This window comes from Coffea arabica, chromosome 7e (genome assembly GCF_036785885.1).
Source record: "Coffea arabica cultivar ET-39 chromosome 7e, Coffea Arabica ET-39 HiFi, whole genome shotgun sequence".
Lineage (NCBI taxonomy): Eukaryota > Viridiplantae > Streptophyta > Magnoliopsida > Gentianales > Rubiaceae > Coffea > Coffea arabica.
The window spans coordinates 18,151,897-18,174,627 of NC_092323.1; the positions used below are offsets into that span (position 1 = coordinate 18,151,897).

The 22,731-nt window shown below is 35.5% G+C and overlaps 2 protein-coding genes across 3 annotated transcripts; one reads left to right on the plus strand and one right to left on the minus strand.

Annotated features, from left to right (window-relative positions):
- Nucleotides 1-768: 768 nt before the first annotated feature.
- LOC113702096 (conserved oligomeric Golgi complex subunit 2-like) lies at nt 769-11,040 on the plus strand. 2 transcript variants are annotated; one of them, XM_027223082.2, is made up of 12 exons: nt 781-1,345; nt 5,152-5,358; nt 6,520-6,850; nt 7,473-7,634; nt 7,714-7,813; nt 7,997-8,212; nt 8,304-8,412; nt 8,971-9,171; nt 9,368-9,472; nt 10,082-10,207; nt 10,323-10,457; nt 10,590-11,040. In XM_027223082.2, the coding sequence occupies exons 1-12, from the start codon at nt 860-862 to the stop codon at nt 10,701-10,703; spliced, it is 2,292 nt and encodes a 763-aa protein (XP_027078883.2). In that variant the 5' UTR covers nt 781-859; the 3' UTR covers nt 10,704-11,040. The 2 variants fall into 2 exon arrangements, with proteins under 2 accessions (XP_027078884.2, XP_027078883.2); XM_027223083.2 differs by lacking the exons at nt 10,323-10,457; nt 10,590-11,040 and having other exon boundaries at nt 769-1,345; nt 9,997-10,196.
- A 3,965-nt stretch (nt 11,041-15,005) lies between these two features.
- LOC113702330 (probable receptor-like protein kinase At5g24010) lies at nt 15,006-17,904 on the minus strand. Its single transcript, XM_027223483.2, has one exon. It carries the CDS (start codon nt 17,870-17,872, stop codon nt 15,185-15,187), a length of 2,688 nt encoding a protein of 895 aa, XP_027079284.2. The 5' UTR covers nt 17,873-17,904; the 3' UTR covers nt 15,006-15,184.
- Nucleotides 17,905-22,731: the final 4,827 nt, after the last annotated feature.

The following is a 22,731-nucleotide window of genomic DNA, read 5'->3' on the forward strand; positions in this document are numbered from 1 at the left end:
ATGTACAAAGGAGTGCTTTACCGTGCATTTTAAATTTTCAAATAAAAAAAATTATGCATTACTTTCCACGTGTCATTAATCATTGAATAGGAGATGCTTAGTCTTTCAAAGGAATGCATGCTTTCAAATTCTACAAGAAAATGTTTACATTGCAACAAATAATGCATGACATATTTTTTGTTGAAATCTATGTTTCGTATGTACTCCTACTCTTTTGTTAGTAACTTTGGTAATCAGATTAATTTAGAATTGCAAAATACAATTTACATAGCTTTCAGGATGAAGAATGGAGGGATTTTAACCCATTGTGATCTACACAGATTATATAGATCTATTTGGGCAGTTGCTTTTCTGTATAATGCAAGTTAACGTTTATGACCCAAAAGAAAAAAGAAGCATGCTTTCAAATAGTTTGATGAGATTGTCACGAATAATATTTATTATTCTATTGAGATATACTAAAAATGGAAAATTTATGCCTAACTTTTAAATTTTAAATTTGCTCCCCTACTCCAAATTCTTTTTAAATATTAGTTTAGAGACTAAATTAGCTAAGATAAAAGTTTAGACCCTAGATTTATTCTGGTAAAAACTTGAAACTCAAGATACTCCTTCACAAAAAAAAAAAAAAAAAAAAAAAACTCGAGATGCTAGTATTGGGACAAGATTAACTAAAATAAAAGTTGAGAGACCAAATTTGCTCTAGCAAAAAGGTTGAAGGACTAAATTAGTGATTTTCTCATTTTTCGTCCAACCTTCAATCTTCACTCCTGTGTGTTTATAACGATAACGAAAACTCCCCCGGGTCACAAGAAGGAAAATACAGGGAAGAAAAAAAGAAGGAAGAAAACGAATTGCAATGCCAGATCTACGATCTCCGCAAGCGCCACCAGCGCCGCCACCTCTTCCACCGCCGCGATCCGCCGCAGACTTGTTCGGAGATCCAGTGGATTCCTATCCGCCATGGCTAAACCCAACGGCATTCGTAGACCAAGAGTTCGACCCGGAATCCTACATCTCCGACCTCCGAACCTTCGTCCCCTTCGAGACCTTGCGATCGGAGCTCCAATCGCACTTGAGTTCCCTGCAGCGAGAGCTCGTCGACTTAATTAACCGCGATTACTCGGATTTCGTCAGTCTCAGTACCAAGTTGATCGACATCGATGCCAGTGTTGTTCGTATGCGAGCCCCACTGCTCGATATTAAAGAGAAGATCTTGGCTTTCCGAGGTGCCGTTGATGCTTCTCTCAGCGCTCTTAAAAGCCGGCTCAAGCAGCGTGCTGATGCCAATCTGACTAGAGAAGTTCTCGAGCTCTTGCTTGATACCTTCCATGTGGTTTCCAAGGTAAAATGCGTATCATTATTTCTTTTGGTTTCTTTCTTCCTACTCCTTGGAGTGAATTATGATGCATCTGATGTTACTCTTGCTTTTTATTCTACATGCTGATTTTGTAGAAATTGTGAACTTTCTGGATATTGTTTTGATTTTATTTTCTTTTGTTTGATATTTTTTTAGGATATTTGCATATTGGTTAAATCGGATTCAATGGCAACTGGGATAACGCTAAGCTATTTCTGAACTATATCTGGAGATAATTGTAGGTGTGCTTATTATTATTGGTTAGTAATGGTGTTTGGGCAGTGAGATGAAGTTGAAATGTTCATTTGGAGAATTTAGAAAGATCTAGTAATTTGAGGAGAGCAAAGAAGAAAAGCCTTCAGGGAAATTCTTCAATAGTCAAAATTGATAGAACGTGACGTAATACTAGAATTTGATGTTAAGCTATGTTGTGATCCAAAGACAGCAGGTATATATCCTGAAAGTTCTTTACCGTATGAAGTACTTCATACTTCCTTAGGTTAGCTTTGATATTTGGTGACAAGATTAATATGCTGAGCATATGGGGGAAATTGACGTAGCAATGACATTAACATGTAGGAAGAATGTTTGAAATTAGAGGTTCATTCAGTGGAAATTTTTCTTTGATATTTGGTGACAAGATTAATATGCTGAGCATATGGGGGAAATTGACGTAGCAATGACATTAACATGTAGGAAGAATGTTTGAAATTAGAGGTTCATTCAGTGGAAATTTTTCTTTGTTTGCTTTCAGGTGTCGTGCGTAGTAGATTAGTCAAATTCATGGAGACAGAGAAAGTGAGTAGAATTCTCTTTAGAATAGGCAGGAACTGATTAAAACTATTCTCATTCTTGGTAATATTGAATAGAGTTGATTGAGCTTCAAATTGAGAGGTCCTGAGAGAAATGCATGCTGCTGGTATCTAAGAATTGAAGTTGGAAGCAGGATAGTTGGTAGAATGTGTGTAAAACATTGCTTAGTGTAGGATAGGCTGGGATAAAGCATGTAAACTTATCCAAAAGTTTATACCCTTTGCTCGTGTATAGAAGTATAAGGCAATAAGATTAGAATTCAAGTCCTCTTTGATTGGTAATACTTGCATACTTATATGGCAGCATGTATATTAGTTGCTTTATTGTATGGCTCCTTTATCTTTTATAATCTGCTTGGTTTTTACTTATTTGGTTTCCCTTTGAGGCAGTTACTATTTATCTGCTATCTGAACTTAATGTTTTTGAGACAACGATATACTTACTCCACTCTGTAAATATATATAAGATAGAAGCTCAAGGTTAGACTTAATTCCTGCTTCATGCTATGTAGCAAAATGTTTTGAAGAATAAATTACAAGGAACATTTTTCGTCTATTATCTTCAATTCTCCAATCTTTGTGTTCAGGGAATTTAAAACCGTGTTTTATTGTTTCTTGAAAAGAATCTGCAGAGAACAGAAATTCTACCAGTTAACTGTTCTTTATTTTAAACAGAAGGCACATTACTCTGATATGGTTTGTTTGTGAAGTTGGAATTAGGATCCCTTTGACAAATATTATGAATTAAAGGACGACTTTGGGTTCGATAGACTTAATGAAACTGTTGACATTTTGGCATTGTGGATTGTTATTTGCAGCTTACCTGTTGAATGTGGCCTAGTGTTTTTTCTATGAAACAATCTGTTACAGTTTTTTCTGTTAATTGGAAGCTGCAAACAAGGTCACACAAACATGTTTTGGTAGAGAGTATGCAAGAATTTAGGTGTTTGATTCTAGAGTTGCAAAAGACTTAATATAATCTAGAGAAAAATGTAGATTAATGATAATATAAGTTGATTGTTGTTATCAGGTATTGGAGAGTGTTTATTGAAGTACATTAATTTTGTTGGTGTCCTAAGTTGACAAGGAATAAAGCTCTCCTTGTGGGATCACTTGACTGATCATTGTCTCACTCCAAGCTGTAGAAGATTGGACATGCAAAGAAATAGTGAACTGATGTAGAGCATTAACCTAGGCAGGAGCCTTTGCATAATTAAAAAAATGAAGATTTCATTGCAGGCGAAAGAAATATTCTATACTTGTTAAGGAGCTTATTTGGAATTGATTAAGTGTGGTTACCTTTATTTTGGAATTGAGCAGCTAGGGCTTGGGTGGATATGAACTTCGTTTTCTTTTTTACCCCTCTTGGTAAGTTTGTGGGGATGAAAGCAATTGGTTAAGAGTGGTGAATGGGTCTCTATGAGCGCATAAAAAGGAGCCTAGATGGTGATGATGATAAGGATCATGTTTGTGACATGAATTTGCACCCAGGATGATGAGTAAATTTTATGCAAATTATAAAATCTATTCTCCCTGAAAGTGTAAACAATTGGAACGATAAACACAAGTTGCATTGTTAGCTAATAATTGACAAGCATCTTTCCCTTCTCTCCACAATTCCCCCAACAAAATGACAATAATTAACTATAAGGTTGCCGCTAGATTAGTAGCTTGTGGGATGGATGGCTACTATATATATAATGCAGGTGGTCAGGAACTTGATTTTCAATGCCTCTTCTCCCTCCAAAGATTAAAAGGAAACATATTTATCATAAAGTTGTCTGAGTGAAAACTACCAGAATGATTCTTCATTTGTATATGACCATCATATACAATGTTTAGGTAGCTCTAGTTTTCAAGAGCTTGCCTTATGGGTAGCAACTCTATAGTACAGGTGGTCAGGAGTTCTATTTCTGATGCATTTCCTACCCTCCAAGATGATAAAAAGGAAGACAAGTTTATCATATTAGTGTTTACTTTAAAATTGGAGTGTCATTCTCTTGTTTATATGTGGGCATTCATAGTTAGTCTTGAGGTTTTATCTCTAAATGCTGGTTTAACGTATACATTGTGATGTCAATTATCTACTTAACCTAGGTACAAATTTCAATAACTACCCTGGACCCTAAGTATGAGTTTTTATAGGTTCCCTTTCTTATTAATCATGTTGCTAAAAGAATAAGTAATTTCATTTTTGTATGTAAACAGGATTTTCTTGTTTCTGTTGTGGGTTGTAAATTTCTTGTTATTAGAATAAAGTTGAAATTTTCACTATTACACTTCTGCTGCACTTGAAATTTTGTGTGTCATTCAATTTCACCAGCACATTATATCTAAAGCCTGATAGAGAACTGGTGATATAATGGCCTAACCATACGTAGTCTTTTTTTCCCCTGTTTCAGAAATTCAATTAAAGATCATCTAAGGTCTAATGGTTTGATGAAAGATGCAGTTGCTGATGCTGTATGTGATAATTGACATAGGTGTGATATTTTAGATTTTGTTACCTATCTCTTCCGCTTAACTTTGTCCATAGGTTTTGTTGTCTCTATGGCTAAGTGAACTTGCTCTTCCTTCTATTGTTGTCTCTCTCTCTCTCTCTCTCTCTCTCTCTATGTGTCCTGTCGCCACATTCAAATCCTTATCCTGACTAAAAAGTATATGTTTCTTTTCTGTTGTCAACATTAGACAGAGGTAAAATATTTGAGGACCTAGCACATTGTTTTCTGGAATACTTCTCAATAAGTGGGCTCTTCTATTTAGTTCAATGTTTAATGTCCAAGTTTATCTGATTCGACATCCTTCATATCTGTGCTCATCATGGAAAAGATATTGAAAACTTGTGGGCTGCTTCTTACTTATTCCAATCATTTAGGATGCTTATTTCATCCATGTTCCTCTCTCCCCGCTCCCTCTTATCTCCTGCCCAGTATGTAAGACTGATTATTGAAGTGTTTATCTTGTTTTTACTGAATGCAGGTTGAGAAATTGATAAAGGAGCTCCCAAGTATACCTGTTGATTGGTCTAATGGGTATGTCAATTCTGCTTCAAAGGATCATTTAAGCAATGGGATCTCCTTCCAACATACTGAAAATAGCACAAGTCTTAGAGAGACTCAAAGCATGCTGCTAGAACGCATTGCTAGTGAGATGAATAGGCTTAAGTTCTACATAACTCATGCACAGGTCTTTTTTGCTGGCCCTCATGTTAATCTTTTATATTCTTTTAATTACAAAAAGTTTCGTTTGCTTTTGCTTCACCCTTATTCGATTATCAGGTTTTGTATTAAGGAAACAAATTAATGCCTATGATAGCCAGATAATGTCCTTTATCGCTGTTATATTTTGTCAGTGATGCCACTAGTTGTTCTTCTGTAAAATCTAGGCTTCATATTTTACAAATTGGAGCAATAGTCATGTAGGAGTACGAAAAAGCAGATATATTGTGGCAAACTTGGCTAACTTACGGTTGGACTATTAATTATATATTTATTCAATCAGTCACTGTTTTTGAATTGATGAATTGGACAAGTTCCCATTGTTTGAACTTTCTTTTTTCTAGTCATACTCCAAGTAAGAGGGTTAGCGTCTTGTTTACATAAACTCTTTACCTCTCTTTGGCCACTTTCTCTCCTTTCTTTTTTTATTTGGAAGCTTAATTTTATGAGAATGTTCTTATCATTTTAGAAGCATGCTCTTGCTATAGCTAAATTTGATGTGAAGCCAGGATGAAACTGCTTTTCTACAATGTTTATGGTGGTCATAATATTAAAATGATTGCTTTGCATTATCTTGTATTACTTTCTTTAGGTTGGATTTAATGTGCTTTTTAATTCACATGTCTTGGAAATTCCAGAAGTGCTCTGGAGCACTGTAATTGAAGATCTTGTATCAAAATGTTCTGGTTTGTGATTGTTCATGTATAGATAAAATGATTTGTCTGGTTCATTGTTTGCTAGTTTGTTCTTTTATTGTTTTCTTTATGCTTTTATTGTTTCCTTTATTGTTTTCTTTAGAGGGCGCTGGTGGTGGATATTAAAATCTTTTGGTGCATCTATTAACGGAAAATTTTCAGCTTAAAAACATTTTTTAGCAGCATAACAAAAATCCTGTTTTTATGTGCTGACTGTTGCCAGCATTGTGGCTGGGATTGTTTTGATCACCAATGGATGTCATTTAGATCTTTTACCTAGCTTTTCATTTTATGTATTTTTCTTTTTTATCATAAAATCTTGGCTGTTTCCTTAAAAAACCAGTCAAAAAAGTAATATTTAATTGCTAAAACTTAAGTTATTTGAGGTATAACCTTGCCACCTTACACTTTTTCTGTCTATGTTGGCAGTACAGAATATGCCTTTTATTGAAAACATGGAGAAGAGGATACAGAGTGCTAGCTTGTTAGTGGATACCAGCTTAGGACACTGTTTTGTCGATGCCCTTGAACATAGGGATGCAAATGCCATATACAATTGTTTGCGTGCATATGCAGCCATTGATAACACCAGAAATGCTGAGGAGATATTTCGATCCACGGTGGTTGCGCCATTTGTTGAGAAAATCTTTGATGATTCATCAGGGGCTGGTGGGGAATCTGCTGATGAACTTGTGGAGGACTACAAGATAATCAAGCAATACATTGAAGATGATTGTAAATTTTTGCTGGATATATCTACTAGAGGTACTATTGCGATAACTATTGACTTACGAGACGAAACTAACCCAATGCAATGTCCTATTATGGAAGGGGAAAATTAATACCTAAAGATGTTTTTCAGATATGGGTTATGTATGGTGGAGGGGAAAGGAGGATATATAATTAAAGTAAATATAGTTAACATCATTATCTTCACTTTTTTAGCCATGTTTTTAGTGATTGCAGCCTCCTATTCATCCAACTTAGGAGGGTATAAAAAGGTTGGCCAGAAGGATTTGTGTCATCTGATTTTACTTGCCTTCCTTTGAAGTATTGAAAATGAGGCTTTAAAATTTTTATTACTAACTCCACTCTTTCCCTTCTGCTTTTCACCCTATTGGAAATTGGGATAGGTTTATGCTATTAAACATAGAATATACATCCCAACCAAACAAAGTTTCACATTCTGCAATTTATCTGCAACCAAAGGACCAAAAAAGATTCTCGGGCTCAAAATTGCATAAGTTGCAGAATCTTTATCTTATTGGATGTACTCATGGTCTTTGTCTTATTTAGTGCTTTAAGGGTTACTAATATCTTTTTACGAGTATCCACGAGAAAGAAATATTTTTATGATTTTTAAGTTCTTTTTTTTATTGATATGCAGAAAATTCTGGTTTGCATGTTTTTAGTTTCGTGGCAAATTCTATACTTAAGGAGGTTCTCTCTGCAATCCAAAAAAGAAAGCCTGGAGCCTTTTCTCCGGGAAGGCCTAAAGAGTTTCTAAAGAACTACAAGTCAAGCTTGGATTTTTTGGCTCATTTAGAAGGTAGTAGTGCACTTATGAAAAATAAAATTTTGTTCTGAGCTACTAATAAAGTGTCAGCTTATGTATTTATGTGATGCAGGTTATTATCGCACTAGATCTGCAGTTGCTAAGTTTCGTGCTGAGGCCGTATATATTGAGTTCATGAAGCAATGGAATATTGGAGTCTACTTTACATTGAGGTACTCGGTGCAATTCTAACATGGTCATTTTCACTTGAAATTGGAGTTTATTTTGCTTGTCACATGAGCCATTAATGGGGAACGCTGAATTTTTGTTTGGATGGCTTGGGTTGGCTCCTGTGATATCTTTAAGAAAATGCCTAAGCAAAACAAATTGCAGCCAGTTTGACTCAATGGCTTTAGGTTTCAGGAAATTGCCGGAACTTTGGATTCTTCACTTGTTGTGGCTAGTCTTCTTCCTGTTGAAAGTTCATCCTCTGATTTGAAAAATTCTCAAGCATTATTATTAAAGCAAAGTATCACTCTGTTAGAGTGTTTAAGTTCCTGCTGGCAAGACGATGTTCTTGTAATTTCTTGTGCGGACAAGTTTCTTCGCTTAACTCTGCAACTTCTTTCCAGGTTAGCTTGTATGAGTTGACTTCTAAGGATATTTTTTGGATAAATGCAGTATGTCTAAATTTTTAAATACTTCAAATGCATAAAATTTCAGGTACTCCAACTGGTTATTGACTGGACTAGCTGCTCGTAAATCTAAAAGTACTGGGTCCAGTGCTGGTTCTGAATGGGCTATTTCTGCTGCCGCGGATGACTTCATTTATGTAAGTACCAATTGCTTTATTTGACTTCTGATACTGTTGGGTGGTAAAATCTTAAAGAAGTGAAAAACACAGAGATGGAGCAGAAACTTTGTGTTGAATTTTATTGTACTAGAAAACTCCTGTTTTTTGAATAACTGAACATGTCAATTTGGTTATGATAATTATCTTTCTTATGACTGGCAAGTCAATTATATTTTTAACTTCATCCCTTGCTTTGGACTAAATCCTTGTACCAATATAGCTTCACTAGGAATGGCAGACGCATACAATGGGTTCAAAGTTTTTATCTGTCTACATTGTTTTTGTTGTATAGTGGTCATCAGGTATTAAAATACCAAAAAGGAAGGTTTCTGTTAGTGTGGTTTTTCTATGCACTTCAGTATGTTTGAGTTACTTCCTTTCTCTTAACTTGTTTCTATGTTGTAAATCCTATTTTGGTTTATGTCATTATATTATTTAACGAGCGAAATTGCGTTCTTTGGCTAAAAGATTTCCTGACGTAAAAACCAGTTTTATTACAATCATAAAATTTTATAGTTTTGAGTGTTTGTTTTGCAGATAATTCATGATTTGCATTATCTAGTGAACGAGGTTTCTGGTAACTACCTTGGACATGTTCTTGGGCTTCTTAAGTCATGCTCCACAGAAGTACTTGATCTTGTAAAACAAAGCATTCTACAAGGTGGGAACTCCCTGAAAGATCTTCTGCCCCATATCATGAATTCAATAACTGACACACTGGTTGAGAAATCAGTGGAGGTAAGTTGTATGTCCTTAAAAATTTTGTTTACTTTGAGCTGGATGTGAAATGATGCTCATAAAATGTATCATGTCTGGACTTTTCACATGAAATATATGTACTATAGAAATCATTGGTTGGCTTGAAGAATGGGCTTATTTGGTTGTGGATGATTTTGTATAAATCACCGTTCATACATTTGCCGAAATGTTACAGGACTTGAGACAACTAAAGGGAATAACTGCCACATACAGGATGACTAACAAACCTCTTCCTACTAGGCATTCACCCTATGTCTCAGGTGTATTGCGTCCAATAAAGGTACTTCCCACAACTATTATTTTCTTATTCCTGTTCAAAAATGGGTTTTTCTCTGTAACTGGGACTATTCGTATGTTTCAATCTACCGTTTTAAATGATAACCTCTCATGGATAACATTGTGGTTTCTGAAAGCATGTGTAAAATGGTATTGTAGGAAGGAAGTATGATAAGTTATTGTACTAAATTTAATTTGCCCTTGTTCGAGTCTGCCAGATGTGCATCTGCTTAGGTTGTCCGAAAAGACAAGTAGCATGTGTTATGCATCCTTGCCATGATAGAAGTGCACTGGTATTTAGTTCTGTAGTGCTGAGAGTCTATGTTCTGATATCTCACATCCTGAATCATATTTTATTAACTTTGCTTATGTTACTCCTATTCCGTGATTCAGCTCATTCTATAAGATTTACAAGTTGTAACAAGTTTCTTTGGTGTCATATCTGTGTTTGCCTATGCTTCTCTTTCCTTGTGTCACCATATTATGCAGTAAACTCACAAGTACTAATATATTTTTCACCACCATTAGTTTTGCTGGCAAATATTGGAATATCTGCTGCTTAAGGCTCATGATACTTGATGATGAAATCACTCGTTGCTGTCACTTTTGACAGACTTTCTTAGAGGGGGAGAGAGCTACCGCATATCTAACAGAACATATCAAGAATGACCTCTTGCAACGCACTGCTTTTGAAATAACTGGCCATTATAATGAATTAGCTACCGACCTTGTTACTGTGGTAAGCATACAACTCTTCTACCTCTAAAGCTAATGTCTCTGATTTTTAAACATTCTACCCCATAGAATAAAGGACAAGAAATTGTTAGAGAGTTTATCTTGTAACTTTCTTGTAGGCCCGGAAAACAGAATCTTCCCTTCAGAAAATACGTTTAGGTGCACAGAGGCGAGCTGGAGCCAGCTCTGATGTGTCAGACCATAATGTGTCTGATACTGACAAGATCTGCATGCAACTATTCCTTGATATCCAGGTGACTGCCATCTCTCCTCAGCTCTTACATATTACCCGGCGTGCATTAAGCAATATAGTGTTGCACGTATGCTAGAAGTGGATTTGTTGTTATCAGTTAAAACAGTCACTTGACCAAGTCCTTTTTCTGCAGGAGTATGGACGGAACCTAGCTTCTCTTGGGGTTGAGGCGGCTAATATACCAGCATATCGATCATTGTGGCAGTGTGTGGCTCCTCCAGACAGGCAAAATTCAATAAGCTTCTAGTCCGGCTGTCAGTCATTTTTGGTTGTATAATTCAGAACAACACCACTCCTTTGAATGAGTAGTTTGTGAGCTCTGGTGATAGGTTACTATACTTCTGGAAAACAATCACATCGATCCAAGAGAGACAAAGAAATCACACAATTTTTGTTTGTTTCTTCAAAATTGTCCTTGCTGGTCTGATTTGTTAGCACTAGTTCCCTTGTAGCCTTACCTGCCATATTGTAACTAGTTGAGTCATCCGGCTTCAATATCTTGGTCTACACTGTCGTGCAAGCACTGTATTCTACATATACCTTTCAAAAAGTAATAACATCAGTTGAGGTCTACTGTTACTACATTTTTGGGTGGTGGCTGCCCTTCCCCGCCGTCCTCTCCTCCCGTCCGTGTTCACAGGGTTGCTGATAATTCTAAAGCTCTCATAGTTATAGTGAACCTGCCTTTTTAGGACTCGGGCTTCCATGGTTGCTATTCACAATTGCACACGAAAGTTTGAACACTAGTATAATCATCTTAGACACTTGAAAAATTAATGTGCAGAACTGTAGATATTAGGACAAGAATGTGCAGAAGTGCAACAAAGGTTAGCACTCACTAGATTGTGACCTTTCACCTTGAGCATGAGGAATTCTCACTCTTTTAAGTATGAGAATGCTCCTTTGTCCTCGTATGTCAAATCACGTTGTGGATGAACCTGCAATAAGTGGGATGGGAGGTTTTGTAGTTTGTCAGTGACAATTATCGGTCAGGTAAGTGGTCCAAATCAGGTCATAGTAACTTGACTCGATTTGGCCGGTGAATGTAAATCTCAAAAAGAAGAAAGAATTCTTTGTTTTAGATTTAAGTCACGTCAATTCATTTTTAAATTGGGCTGTGAATTGTTGTCTGCTAAATCAAAATTTAAAAAATGAAAATAATTATCGTTTTCAATATTGACGATCTAAATTTAGGTCGCACATCAAATTGCTTCAATTTGGACCGTGAATTGTTATCTGCAATCCGTGTTAGCAAAAATACGTATATTATGTAAAATTTTACTCGTAAGCACAATTATTTGATATATATTTACGTCTCCTCTCCTGTCTTGAATTGAAAGAGACGAATAAATACGCCCAATTTTGAGATGAAAAGTATAAAATGCCCCAATACTACCACATCGATGCGCATGGCTCCAAGAATCCCAAGTTGGAAAGAGTTGCAAATGTACTATGCTTCTTTATGACCTCCCCGGTAGCAAGGCAGATGGATTAGGGCTATACAAATGTGGGAAGAGGTCCAGACAATTCACGGTCAAGATTTGGCCAAAAAAAATTATACGGTCCAGATCTCATCTTGTACCTAGTTTTTAACAACATATGTGGGATCCACAAAATTTTGTTTTAGAATTACACGTTATTGAAAATAAATTACACCATGTACAAACAGAGTTATGATGTGTGTAAAATACACGTAACCTTTAGGAACGGTTGCTCCTGCAGCCCCTGGTACACAAATGTGGTGCTAAATAGCAAGTCGTAGTGTCAGAGCACTCCTTTGATCTTAGTTAAGTTTGTATACTTACTAGTCCTTTACATAGTCTCTTTAGCCTTCCGCTCCTTATAGTATGGGATAGATTAAGTTATACAAATATTATTGTAGAAAAAAAAAAAAATAGCAAGGCAGATGGATTAGGACTCCCACAACACCAAACGTTTTACTTACTATTTCCTACATCTTATGTCCACATTGAAATTGTTACTCTTATGCCTCTTACAATCTCGTCATATCATTGTTTGTTATTTATTGTTTATGTTTTCTTTTCTTATGAACAAATCTGTGATAAATTAGTAGTACTACTAGTAGTAGTAATAATAATAAGGTTTTTTTTTTGCAAAAATTGAATTTAATTCGAAAATATATCTAAATACATGATGGAGTAAATATCTATACAATATACTGGTTAGAGAAATCCATAATAAAAGTAATGTGACCATTTTGAGCTCAAATTAGCAATTTCTTATAAACATCATACTTGTGATAGGCTCACAAGTATGAGAAAATTCTTTAAGTATGAGAGTATGCCTCAACTTAAAGTTGACACTTGACACACACATTACAGATCCATACAATTGGCATCAAAATGAAAAGCTTTCAGCCTTTTAGTGAATCTTAACTTGCGGAGAAATTTTCTTAACAATTTAGTGAGGGAAAAAAAAGAAAAGAGAGAAAGAAGAAACAAATATTACACAAAAAAAAGAAGAAAAAAATGTTGTTTAAATTGTACGCATACAACAACGAAATAGGGGAAAGACAGGAAATGACTGATTTTATCGAAAATGGAAGAAGTAATTTTTGTTCTTAAATACTATGGAAGAGTGTTAAGAAGCAATAGCTCATGTGATTAATACAAAGCACAATCCATTATTTTAAGCTCCACAATATGGCTTTGACTTTGGACGATCACCTTCAAAGTTACGTTTTAATTTGTGGAGGCGATCAACTTGAATTTGAAGGGAAGACATTTTTGCTCAGTGCTTTTAATTGCTTAATTATTTATGTTACTTTATCCTCCCAAAAAGGAATCCAAGTAATTTGTATCATGTATGAATACACATTCACATGCAGACATAAAATTTGAACCTTGAATCTAACAGCGATAAATACTTTAAATGTCTTATCCTAAATCTGTTTTGGCAGCGGAAAAGACTTTAAGAACCCTTCCGTGACCACTGGACTGGCCCTAGTAAGTAGATAACATGTCTATTCATGCTTGGTAAGAAAGAAGAAAAATAAAAAAGTCGGTATGGTTATTGACTTCTGAGATGAATTATTCCCTGGGAATACAATCTTTAGTGGCTAAGATTAAAACCTTAGAACTCAGATATTGAGGTTCTAAATCCCCTGCCCCTTCCCCGTTTCTTACATTCTAATCTTCCCTGCTAGAAAAAAAAAAAAATTTTAAAAAGGAAAAAGAAAAGAGGAGAAAATTCATTACAACTGTTGGTTCAGCCACAGGCTCAGGAGATAAAAAAAATCTACTACATGATCAGAATTGGGGAAAGAAATACGTGCCTCTCTACCCAAGTTCGGCCAAGGGGTGAAAGGAAAGAAATTAGATTACTCCAGAGCTCTTAGGAGATCAGGCACAAAAAAATGTTGGAATTCATGACTATCACTACAGGGCAAATCACGAATGTACTTCCCCAGTGGCTACTTCTAAAGTCAATGGTGCTGGAAAAAAGATGAAGCATATTGCAACTAACTACTAGCAAACTTGAAGAAAACTCAATGATCTGACAATGACAGAATAGTGAAAGTGCATTATACAGCAGTGCTTTCAATCTTATTACCAACCGAAAATTCAGAGTCAGAATCATATAAGGTCCCACCCTGAAAAGCTATTTACCCGTTCTTTGGAAATTTACTCAGCCATGACAAGTCCAATCCTTATATAATGATCTCAGGTTCCATTGGCTTAGGCCATGCACAGAGATGCTGCACCAATTCTGCAGCTTCAATACCAACAGCTGATCACACTTGTTATCAAGCCGTGAGCTGGAAGGAACAGGACACACAAACATGAGAAGCATATGGGCGATGCTGATTCTATTAGTCACTCTTCAATGCACATTTCTTCCATGTCATATTGACTCTAGAATTCTTCTTTCCACTCATGCAGCAGAGAATGAGATTGCGAGCCCTGAAGTTCCCTGGAAATCTGATCCATGGGAGAGCATAAGAAGCCACTTTAGCAGGAGATTCAGAATGCGTTCCCTAGCTTCTGGCCCAAATGGAAGGGGCACCGGGCACGAGTGAAATTTGTTTCTACGTGGGGTTTGCCAATGAAAGTTGATTTCCATTTCCTTTTCAATGTTCGAAAAGAGTCCAACACTGAACTGCTGCATGTTATGCGCGTTCCATTCTATGGATCAAGAAAATTCTTATCAAGTAACAGCCCTACTCAGCAAGCAATTGCTGACGAGTCTTTTATCTTTTTCACGTTGCAATACCTATTATCAGAACTAGTTATTTCAGAATCATTCTGATTTTTTTTTTTGGTTGTAACCATGTAATAGCAGAAGTATTCTTTTAGTTTATCTCCATAGGAAGTTTTTCCTCGATCTTTTTCGTGTATTTATTTTAGCCTCTGAAAGGTCCTTCAGACTTGGTCGGATTCAAGTTTCTAGCTTTCTAGTCAAAGCTGTTAAAGAGATAGCAACACCAATGTGAGGAATCTCATTCCCTTCCTAAAAATTGCTAAACTTAATAAGTTTTTGGTAGTAGCTCAGGTCAGCTTGCATTCCTTAAAATTGAACAACTTACTAATGCACTACGGGAAAGATTCAAAACATTTCTCAAACAGGCAATGGATCTACACGGTTACAGCAAGGTAAGAAGAGCAATGCTGAGTAATTTTACAAGCTATTTATTGTTTTATTGACTACTTCTCTCGAGTGACTGCAATGGAACTTCAGTTCTAAAGCTAGAATGTAATCACTTGTACATCATCTAGCATCCTCCATCCTTAGCTGAGAGAACACCTCACTAGGATTTGTGCTACTTCTCTCAATATTAGCATCTGAGCCAATTTCATCTTCACTCGTGGCAATGCTGTGAGAAGGCAAGCGGCGAATTACTGGCAATGGCAAGTTGTAGGAAACATCCGTGTTGCTGCCCTCATGCGATTGTTCTGGAACTGCAGTGTGCTGAAGCTGCAATGCATACTCAAGATCCCACAACACATCAGCCATATTAGGCCTATCAACTCCACAGTCTTTTAAACACTTCTCAACAGTTTCCCCATATCTGCTCAATGAATTCGAGTTAATCTTACCAACAAGTAAAGGGTCAATGATTTTGTGAAGTTCTCCTTCCATTAGACAAGACATTCCCCAGTCAGCCAGGTTTACTTGCTGCCTGGGAAGCAAGTTGTCAATGGCTGGCCTTGCACAAAGCACTTCAAGAAGTACAACTCCAAAAGAGTACACATCAGATTTTTGAGTTAATTGAAGGCATCTAAAGTACTCAGGGTCAAGATAACCAAAGCTGCCTTTCACCTCTGTACTGACATGGCTTTGATCAAGAGGACCTAATCTTGAAATACCAAAATCGGCAACTTTAGCCACATAATGCTCATCTAGCAGAATATTTGTTGACTTCACATCCCTGTGAATAATTGAACCGCCTAGACCAGTATGAAGGTAGTGTAAACCTTTTGCTGCATCAATGCACAATTGAAGCCTTCTATTCCAAGATAATCCAGATACTGAAGTTGATTTCCCAGATTCTTCCTTAGGAGTGTACAGATGGTCTCTCAGAGTCCCCTTCTCCATGAACTCAAAAACTAGTACCATCTCTGATCTTTCATAGCAGTATCCAATCAAAGAAACCAGATGGCGGTGGCGAATTTTGGACAAGACCATTATCTCAGTTTGGAATTCTGGAAGCCCCTGCGTTCGGCCTGGTTCACTTCTTTTAACAGCAACTTTTGTTCCATCCCTCAGAGTACCTCTGTAGACTTTGCCAAAACCCCCTTCACCGACAATCAGTTTCTCATCAAAGTTCTTTGTGGCGTACAGAATTTCACCAAAAGGCATCTTCAGGCCAAGATTTAAATCCGGAAGAGGGGAACCATTGGTATTTCTGTCCGTGCTCTTGCTATATGAACTTCCTGCATTCAGATCCATTAATTGCCAGTCAAGAGCATCGACAGGTTTTCCTTTCCTCAACTTCAAACTAAACCAGGACAACACCACTGCAATGATGATGAGAACCACACCTCCAGCAACTGAACCAATAATAACGGGCAAATGCTTGTTTCCTGATCCACTTCCATTTGAAATTGGACCTGGCACGTTAACCAACTGCATAATCTCTACCCCATTAAGAAAGGCTGTTTGATTACTAGAATCTTTCCGTGGGCCAATACTTACATTCATAAAACCAGAATCATCTGAATCCACCACAAAATCATTGTAAAAAGGAACTGCCGTCATGGTTGCGGTAGTTGAATCTTGTGGATCAATTTTTTGGCTGAAGTTACTATAAATATAGAGATTGAATTTCAATGTGTCGCTACCAGCTCGACTAATTACGTCACAAAAATGCACCCGGACTAGAAATTTGGCATTTCCATTTACATTGAATCGCCAAGAAACATTAAAATTTGTTTTCGGGAGAGTGACACCTTCCTGACTAGGAGCGATGTTCAGCTCTTTGGCAGTGTTATAAACAGGGTCAGGAGCATCAAACCTTGTTGCAAATCCGGACTGGTAATTAGGCGGTGCACTACGAAATGGAGTGTTCATGGCTGCATTCCGTAAGACCAAATAATCATCATCAGGTATCCAATTTCTCCCCAAAGTATCATTGTCCGGTGTTACAGTCAGTCCACCAACGTTAATCCTATGAACTACTTGTAAAGCATTGGACAACAAACCATTGTAAACTCCTTTGCTTCCAGCAGGAGTTATGTAAGAAGGAGAAGGAGAATCCTGAATGAAGTTATCAGGAGCAAGGAATGCTTCTATAGCATTAACAAAGGCAAAAGAAGATGACCCGGAAGGCGTGAAGTAAATTTGGAACTTCCCCACATCGATACGGATCAAGAACTCTTTAATCACAGGTGACTTACTGGTGCTACTATTTTGGACGCTGAAGTTGGATAGGAGTGAAAACTTGGAAGTTGACACGTCGAATCTGGCAGTAGCAAGATTATCTGGAGAAGTGAAAGCATAGAAGTGAAAACGTACCACGTAAATGCCATTCTGGACAAGGTCAAGATCATATGAAGATTTTTGTCTGAAAATTCTTGCAGTTTGATAGAGTGGAGAAGATGCTGAATCCGATGATTGGTCTTCTTTGCTGTGGCTTGCGGACAAGGTGAACGAATCGGGATTGACGTCGCCGACGAAGTTCCGCCCGTAGACGGTTGTGCTGCCACTTGAGCCACAGTTGATGAAGTAGCGATCAGGTACGGTGTAAGCGGAGGTGTTGATTCCGTTGAACAACAAAAGATAGCAGCACAAATTGAAGAGGACGTAACCTGTGTTTGGAGGATGAAGGATTTCCATTGAGTTTTGGTGGAAATTGATGAGTTTCATCAAGATGGTTTCTTGAGTCAGTACTGTGAAGTCCACGGAATGGGAAGCCTTATAGTCTTTAGCTAACTTTTTCTCATGTGGGTACGACATGGAAGAGGACAACACACACGCCTGAAGCTACATTAAATTTCAGGGATAATTTCAGACCTCCCTTCAAATTTGAAAAATTATAGAAGCCTCCCCCAAAAAGTATGTTTTAGTAACAAATGGTGACGTAAGCACAAAAAAGTCTAATGAATATCCCGTACTGCCCCAATTTGATTTAACAAACAAATTAAATGACAAAATAAATCAAATATCAACATTACTTATTAAGTAAAAAATTTTAAGGCAGCTCTTCCTTGCACCAAATTTAGGTCATGTTTCAAGGCATTATTTTTAATGTTTGGACTTCTTTTTCCTTTTTTTTTGCTAATAAATTATGAAGAAATTGTTTTTAATAAATGCATCCCTACTAATCAGTTATTTATAAAACTAAGTAGAAAATCCATTTAAATGACCTAAGAATTGAATACAATGTATTACTAATTGAGATGGGGTTAAAGCTTTTGGATAAAGAAATATTTCCGAGATGTGGTTTTCTTTTTCCTTTACACCCACTTTTCACTTAAGATTTGTAAAATTGTTAAAACTATTATAGACTTTTTATAACACCAACGAAGACCAGTGTAATTTTTTAAATCTCAAGTCAAGAAAAGTCGCTAAATTGTTAGAAACCTCAAGAGAGATTTATGAAACTATTTCTAAAATTGTAAGGATCCGGAGCCCTTCCACATTTGAGTTCTGTCCAATTGGATAAACTAACACAATTTTTATATAAACTGATATATTATTGGTGTAATCGTGAGGTTTACATCAACTTCGTTATTATGAAAAAAATTGTAGTATCAATTTATAAATTCTAACAATTCACACAACTAGCTAGACACGATGGGAACGGGGAGGCCCTATGTCCTATCAAACTTGTGGCGGAAGGTGAGCGAAAGAAACACGACTTTGACTGCAGCCGGCGGGTTGACTTCAAGTCGTCGGATGAGTACATATTAGAGTGCGGATTCCATTTCCCAGTAGAGATTAATAGTTGACGGAATGCAGCGCCCACAAGTATGAATTTTTATTTTTATTTTTATTTTTTTTAGGGCAGTGTTGTTTAAGCAAAAATCAGGACTATCAGTTACAAATTATATCCTTTATTCTGTCTCAAATTAAGAAATCTTTTGTGACTGAGAAAAAGTTTTGTAGGCTTTAGGATTCTTGTGTCCTAGCTCCCTATGTTGATGCTTTTTTCTGTTGAAAAGTTTCAAAAGTGTTTTTATTTTTTTCTTTTTGATGGGTGGAAAAGTCAGGAAATAATTACTGAATTGCATTTTTCTGAATTTTTTGTAGAAAAATTTCACAAGTATGGAAGTATCTTTAGCTAGGTGCAAGGAGTTCAACTACAAAGATAAAAAGTAAGAAGGGAAAAGAAATTTCAATTGCAAATTAAAAAATAACTGACAATAATCATCGCAAGATAAAAGCTTGTAAAGGTATCGAAGGAGAATTGGACCACTCTTCAATTGTCTGTTGGCACGTTCAGGCAAGTTGGAGCAAAAAAAAAAAAAAAACCCGATGAAATTGCATTTTTTTTAATCCTCTCACCCGCTCCAACATCCTTCTTTTTAGGGGTGCAAACGAATCGAGTCGAGTTGAGTTTTGACATAATCGAGTCGAGTCTTAATTTAATTTTATTAAACTCGACCTCGAATTGGACAAACTACCAATTTAAAGCTCGAACTCGAAAAATAAATAATAATTTTTTTTATTTTTAAAAAAATAAATATTAGAAATATATAATTTTAATAGTAAAATAAAAATAAAAATATATATATATACTTGAGTTCACAAACCAACTCGTGAACTAACGAGCTTGATATTTTTAAACTTAAACTCGAGCTTGATTTGATCAGTTTGAGCTCGACTTGAGCACTCATGAGCCACTCGCGAGCAGTTCGATTTGTTTGCAACCCTACTTCTTATTTCTGACTATCACACACAAAATTTGAACTCCGAACTCGATGAAATTGCTTGAGTGAAAGCACAATTTAAAAAAAAAAAAAAGAAAAAATCTTTCAAGTGAAGCACATCCATTGCAAATTTGCACATGTGCGACTCAAAATCATTGGCAAATGATAGTGTAGTTGGGCCAAGTCTTAAACCTATTTATATGCTGTCACCATCCCACTGTATTTGTTGATAGTTACTCCGTCACTAAGTTGTTTCACTGCTCAAAATGGTAGAAGTGACCCGTTTGAATTATTATCTTTTAAAATTTTTATAAAAAAATATATTATAATAATTTGATATATATAAAATAAAAAATTAATTAATAAATGTGTTCATATAAAATATAAAAGTTATTTTGGAAAAAAAAAAGATTTTTCAAACATAAGCTTGGGTTAAAAACACCAAACTCTTGGTGACTGCGTAGTGCTTCGTGTGCCTGTGTGGCATACTGTAACTAACAATACATTCTACATAAGTCACTAATTGAAAGCAGGTGCGTTTGATAAAATTAAATTCTGAAAATTAAAATATAAAATTTAGATTGATTAATTTATTGAATTGTTAAGTACTAAATTTGATATATTTAAATGTATATCAAATTAAGTGATGAATGAATAACTTATCACTTATTTTTAGGAGAAAATTTTGCCTAAAAAATTCGGTTTCATTAAATTTATTCAGATGTTTAATTTTTTGTTATCAAACTAGTCTAAATATTTTAATATTTGAATCTATTAAGCAAGTGCTGAATTGAACTAGGGATAATTTCAAAAATTGCTCCTGAGATTTTTGACAATTTCACTAGCCTCCCCTGAAGTTTATAAAATTACACAAACCTCCTCTGAGGTTAAGGTTTTGATAACAAAATTAGTCCAATTTAAAAAAGTAACATTAAAAAAGTACTTTAAGGAGAGAGATGAAACTTTTATTCTATAAATACCCTTTATGCATGTACATAAGTCGTATTAGTAAAAAAATAAAAATAATTAAAAGTTAGAAACAATTAATACACATATTTAACCACTAAAAAAGTTCACATTTAATAAATTAGACAACACAGATAAGTAACAAAACTACACTCATGATTACAAGATTTAGCAAAATAGACTGGTCATCTCTTTTAATAATGATTCTTGTAATTTTGAACAGAAAAATTTTCGAATTTTGCCTTTTTCCCCTCCTTTCAGTTTTCTTTGAAATTCTTAAAGTTGTGACAATTGTAAAGTAATTTTATGGAAATAAAGGAGGCAATTGTAAAGTAATTTCATGGAAATAAGGGAGAAAGAAGAGAAAAGAAAAAGACAAAATTTGAAAATTTTTCAGTTCAAAATCACAAGAATCATAGCAAACATTAAATTAAAAGATATGACTAGTCTGTTTTATTAAATATTGTAATCATTAGTGTAGTTTTATTACTTATTTGTGTTGTCTCATTTATTAGGAGAGAAAAGACAGACAAAATTTTAAAATTTTTCTGTTCAAAATCATAAGAATCATAGCAAACATTAAGTTAAAAGAAATGACTAGTTTGTTTTACTGAATTTTGTAATCATTAGTGTAGTTTTATTAGTTATCTGTGTTATCTAATTTATTGAATGTGAACTTTTTGAGTGGTTAAATGTGTGTATTAATTGTTTCTAACTTTTAATTATTTTTATTCTTTTACTAATACAACTTATATACAAGCATGAGGGGTATTTATATAATAAAAGTTTCATCTTTCTCTTTAAAGTACTTTTTTAATGTTACTTTTTTAATTGGACTAACTTTATTATCAAAACCTTAATCACAAATCAGGGGCGGATTAAAGGTGGGGGCACGGGCTCCCACTGCCCCCCTTAAATTTCTATAATACTTATATAATTTTGATATAATTTTAAGTGTGACCCCAGAGTTTTCTTAGAAAAGATGTGAAAAAATTACGTAATTTTTTAAGTTAGTTCATAAACTAAAATTCTAAAAAGAAATGTGGGGCACAAATTCCATTTGAAATAAGATTAAAAAAAAAGCCTTTTCATTTCAACAAGCAAGTACCAATCATATCATTCATTTTCTTTGGATCCTACTCCCCAATTTCCCTTCCTTCCTTTGGTCCCCCATTTTTTCCCCACAGTCGAGAGTCACTATCTTCCACAACCAAGCAGCTAGTTACTCTTTCTTTTGATCAATTCATCTAATCATATCATTTACTTTCTTTGTCCCCACTTCCCAATTTTCCTTCCCTCCACTGATTCCCCATTTTTCCCCCACAATCGAGAGCCATTCTTACTTCCACAGCCAAGTTAGTTATTAAAATATAAAAACTCGCAATGAGCAATTGTAAATAGTTTAGTTTGTTTTTGAAATAAAATTATTATTACATTAATAATTTTGAATTTGTCTTTTTATATTTTTCATGGAATATATGCATCATTTGTACTTGTTGGTGAATTTTTTTTTCGCTTAAAAAATTAGAAAAAGAGTAGATAAAAAATTTTAGTGTTGATTTTGCCCCATTAAGAATTTTTTCTGGCTCCGCCGCTGTCACAAATGTACTTCCCCAGTGGCGACTTCTAAAGTGAATGGTGCTGGAAAAAAGATAAAGCATATTGCAACTAACTACTAGCAAACTTGAAGAAAACTCAATGATCTGACAATGACAGAATAGTGAAAGTGCATTATACAGTAGTGCTTTCAATCTTATTACCAACCGAAAATTCAGACTCAGAATCATATGAGGTCCCACCCCGAAAAGCTATTTACCCGTTCTTTGGAAATTTACTCAGCCATGACAAGTCCAATCCTTATATAATGATCCCAGGTTCGATTGGCTTAGGCCAAGCACAGAGATGCTGCACCAATTCTGCAGCTTCAATACCAACAGCTGATCACACTTGTTATCAAGCCGTGAGCTGGAGGGAATA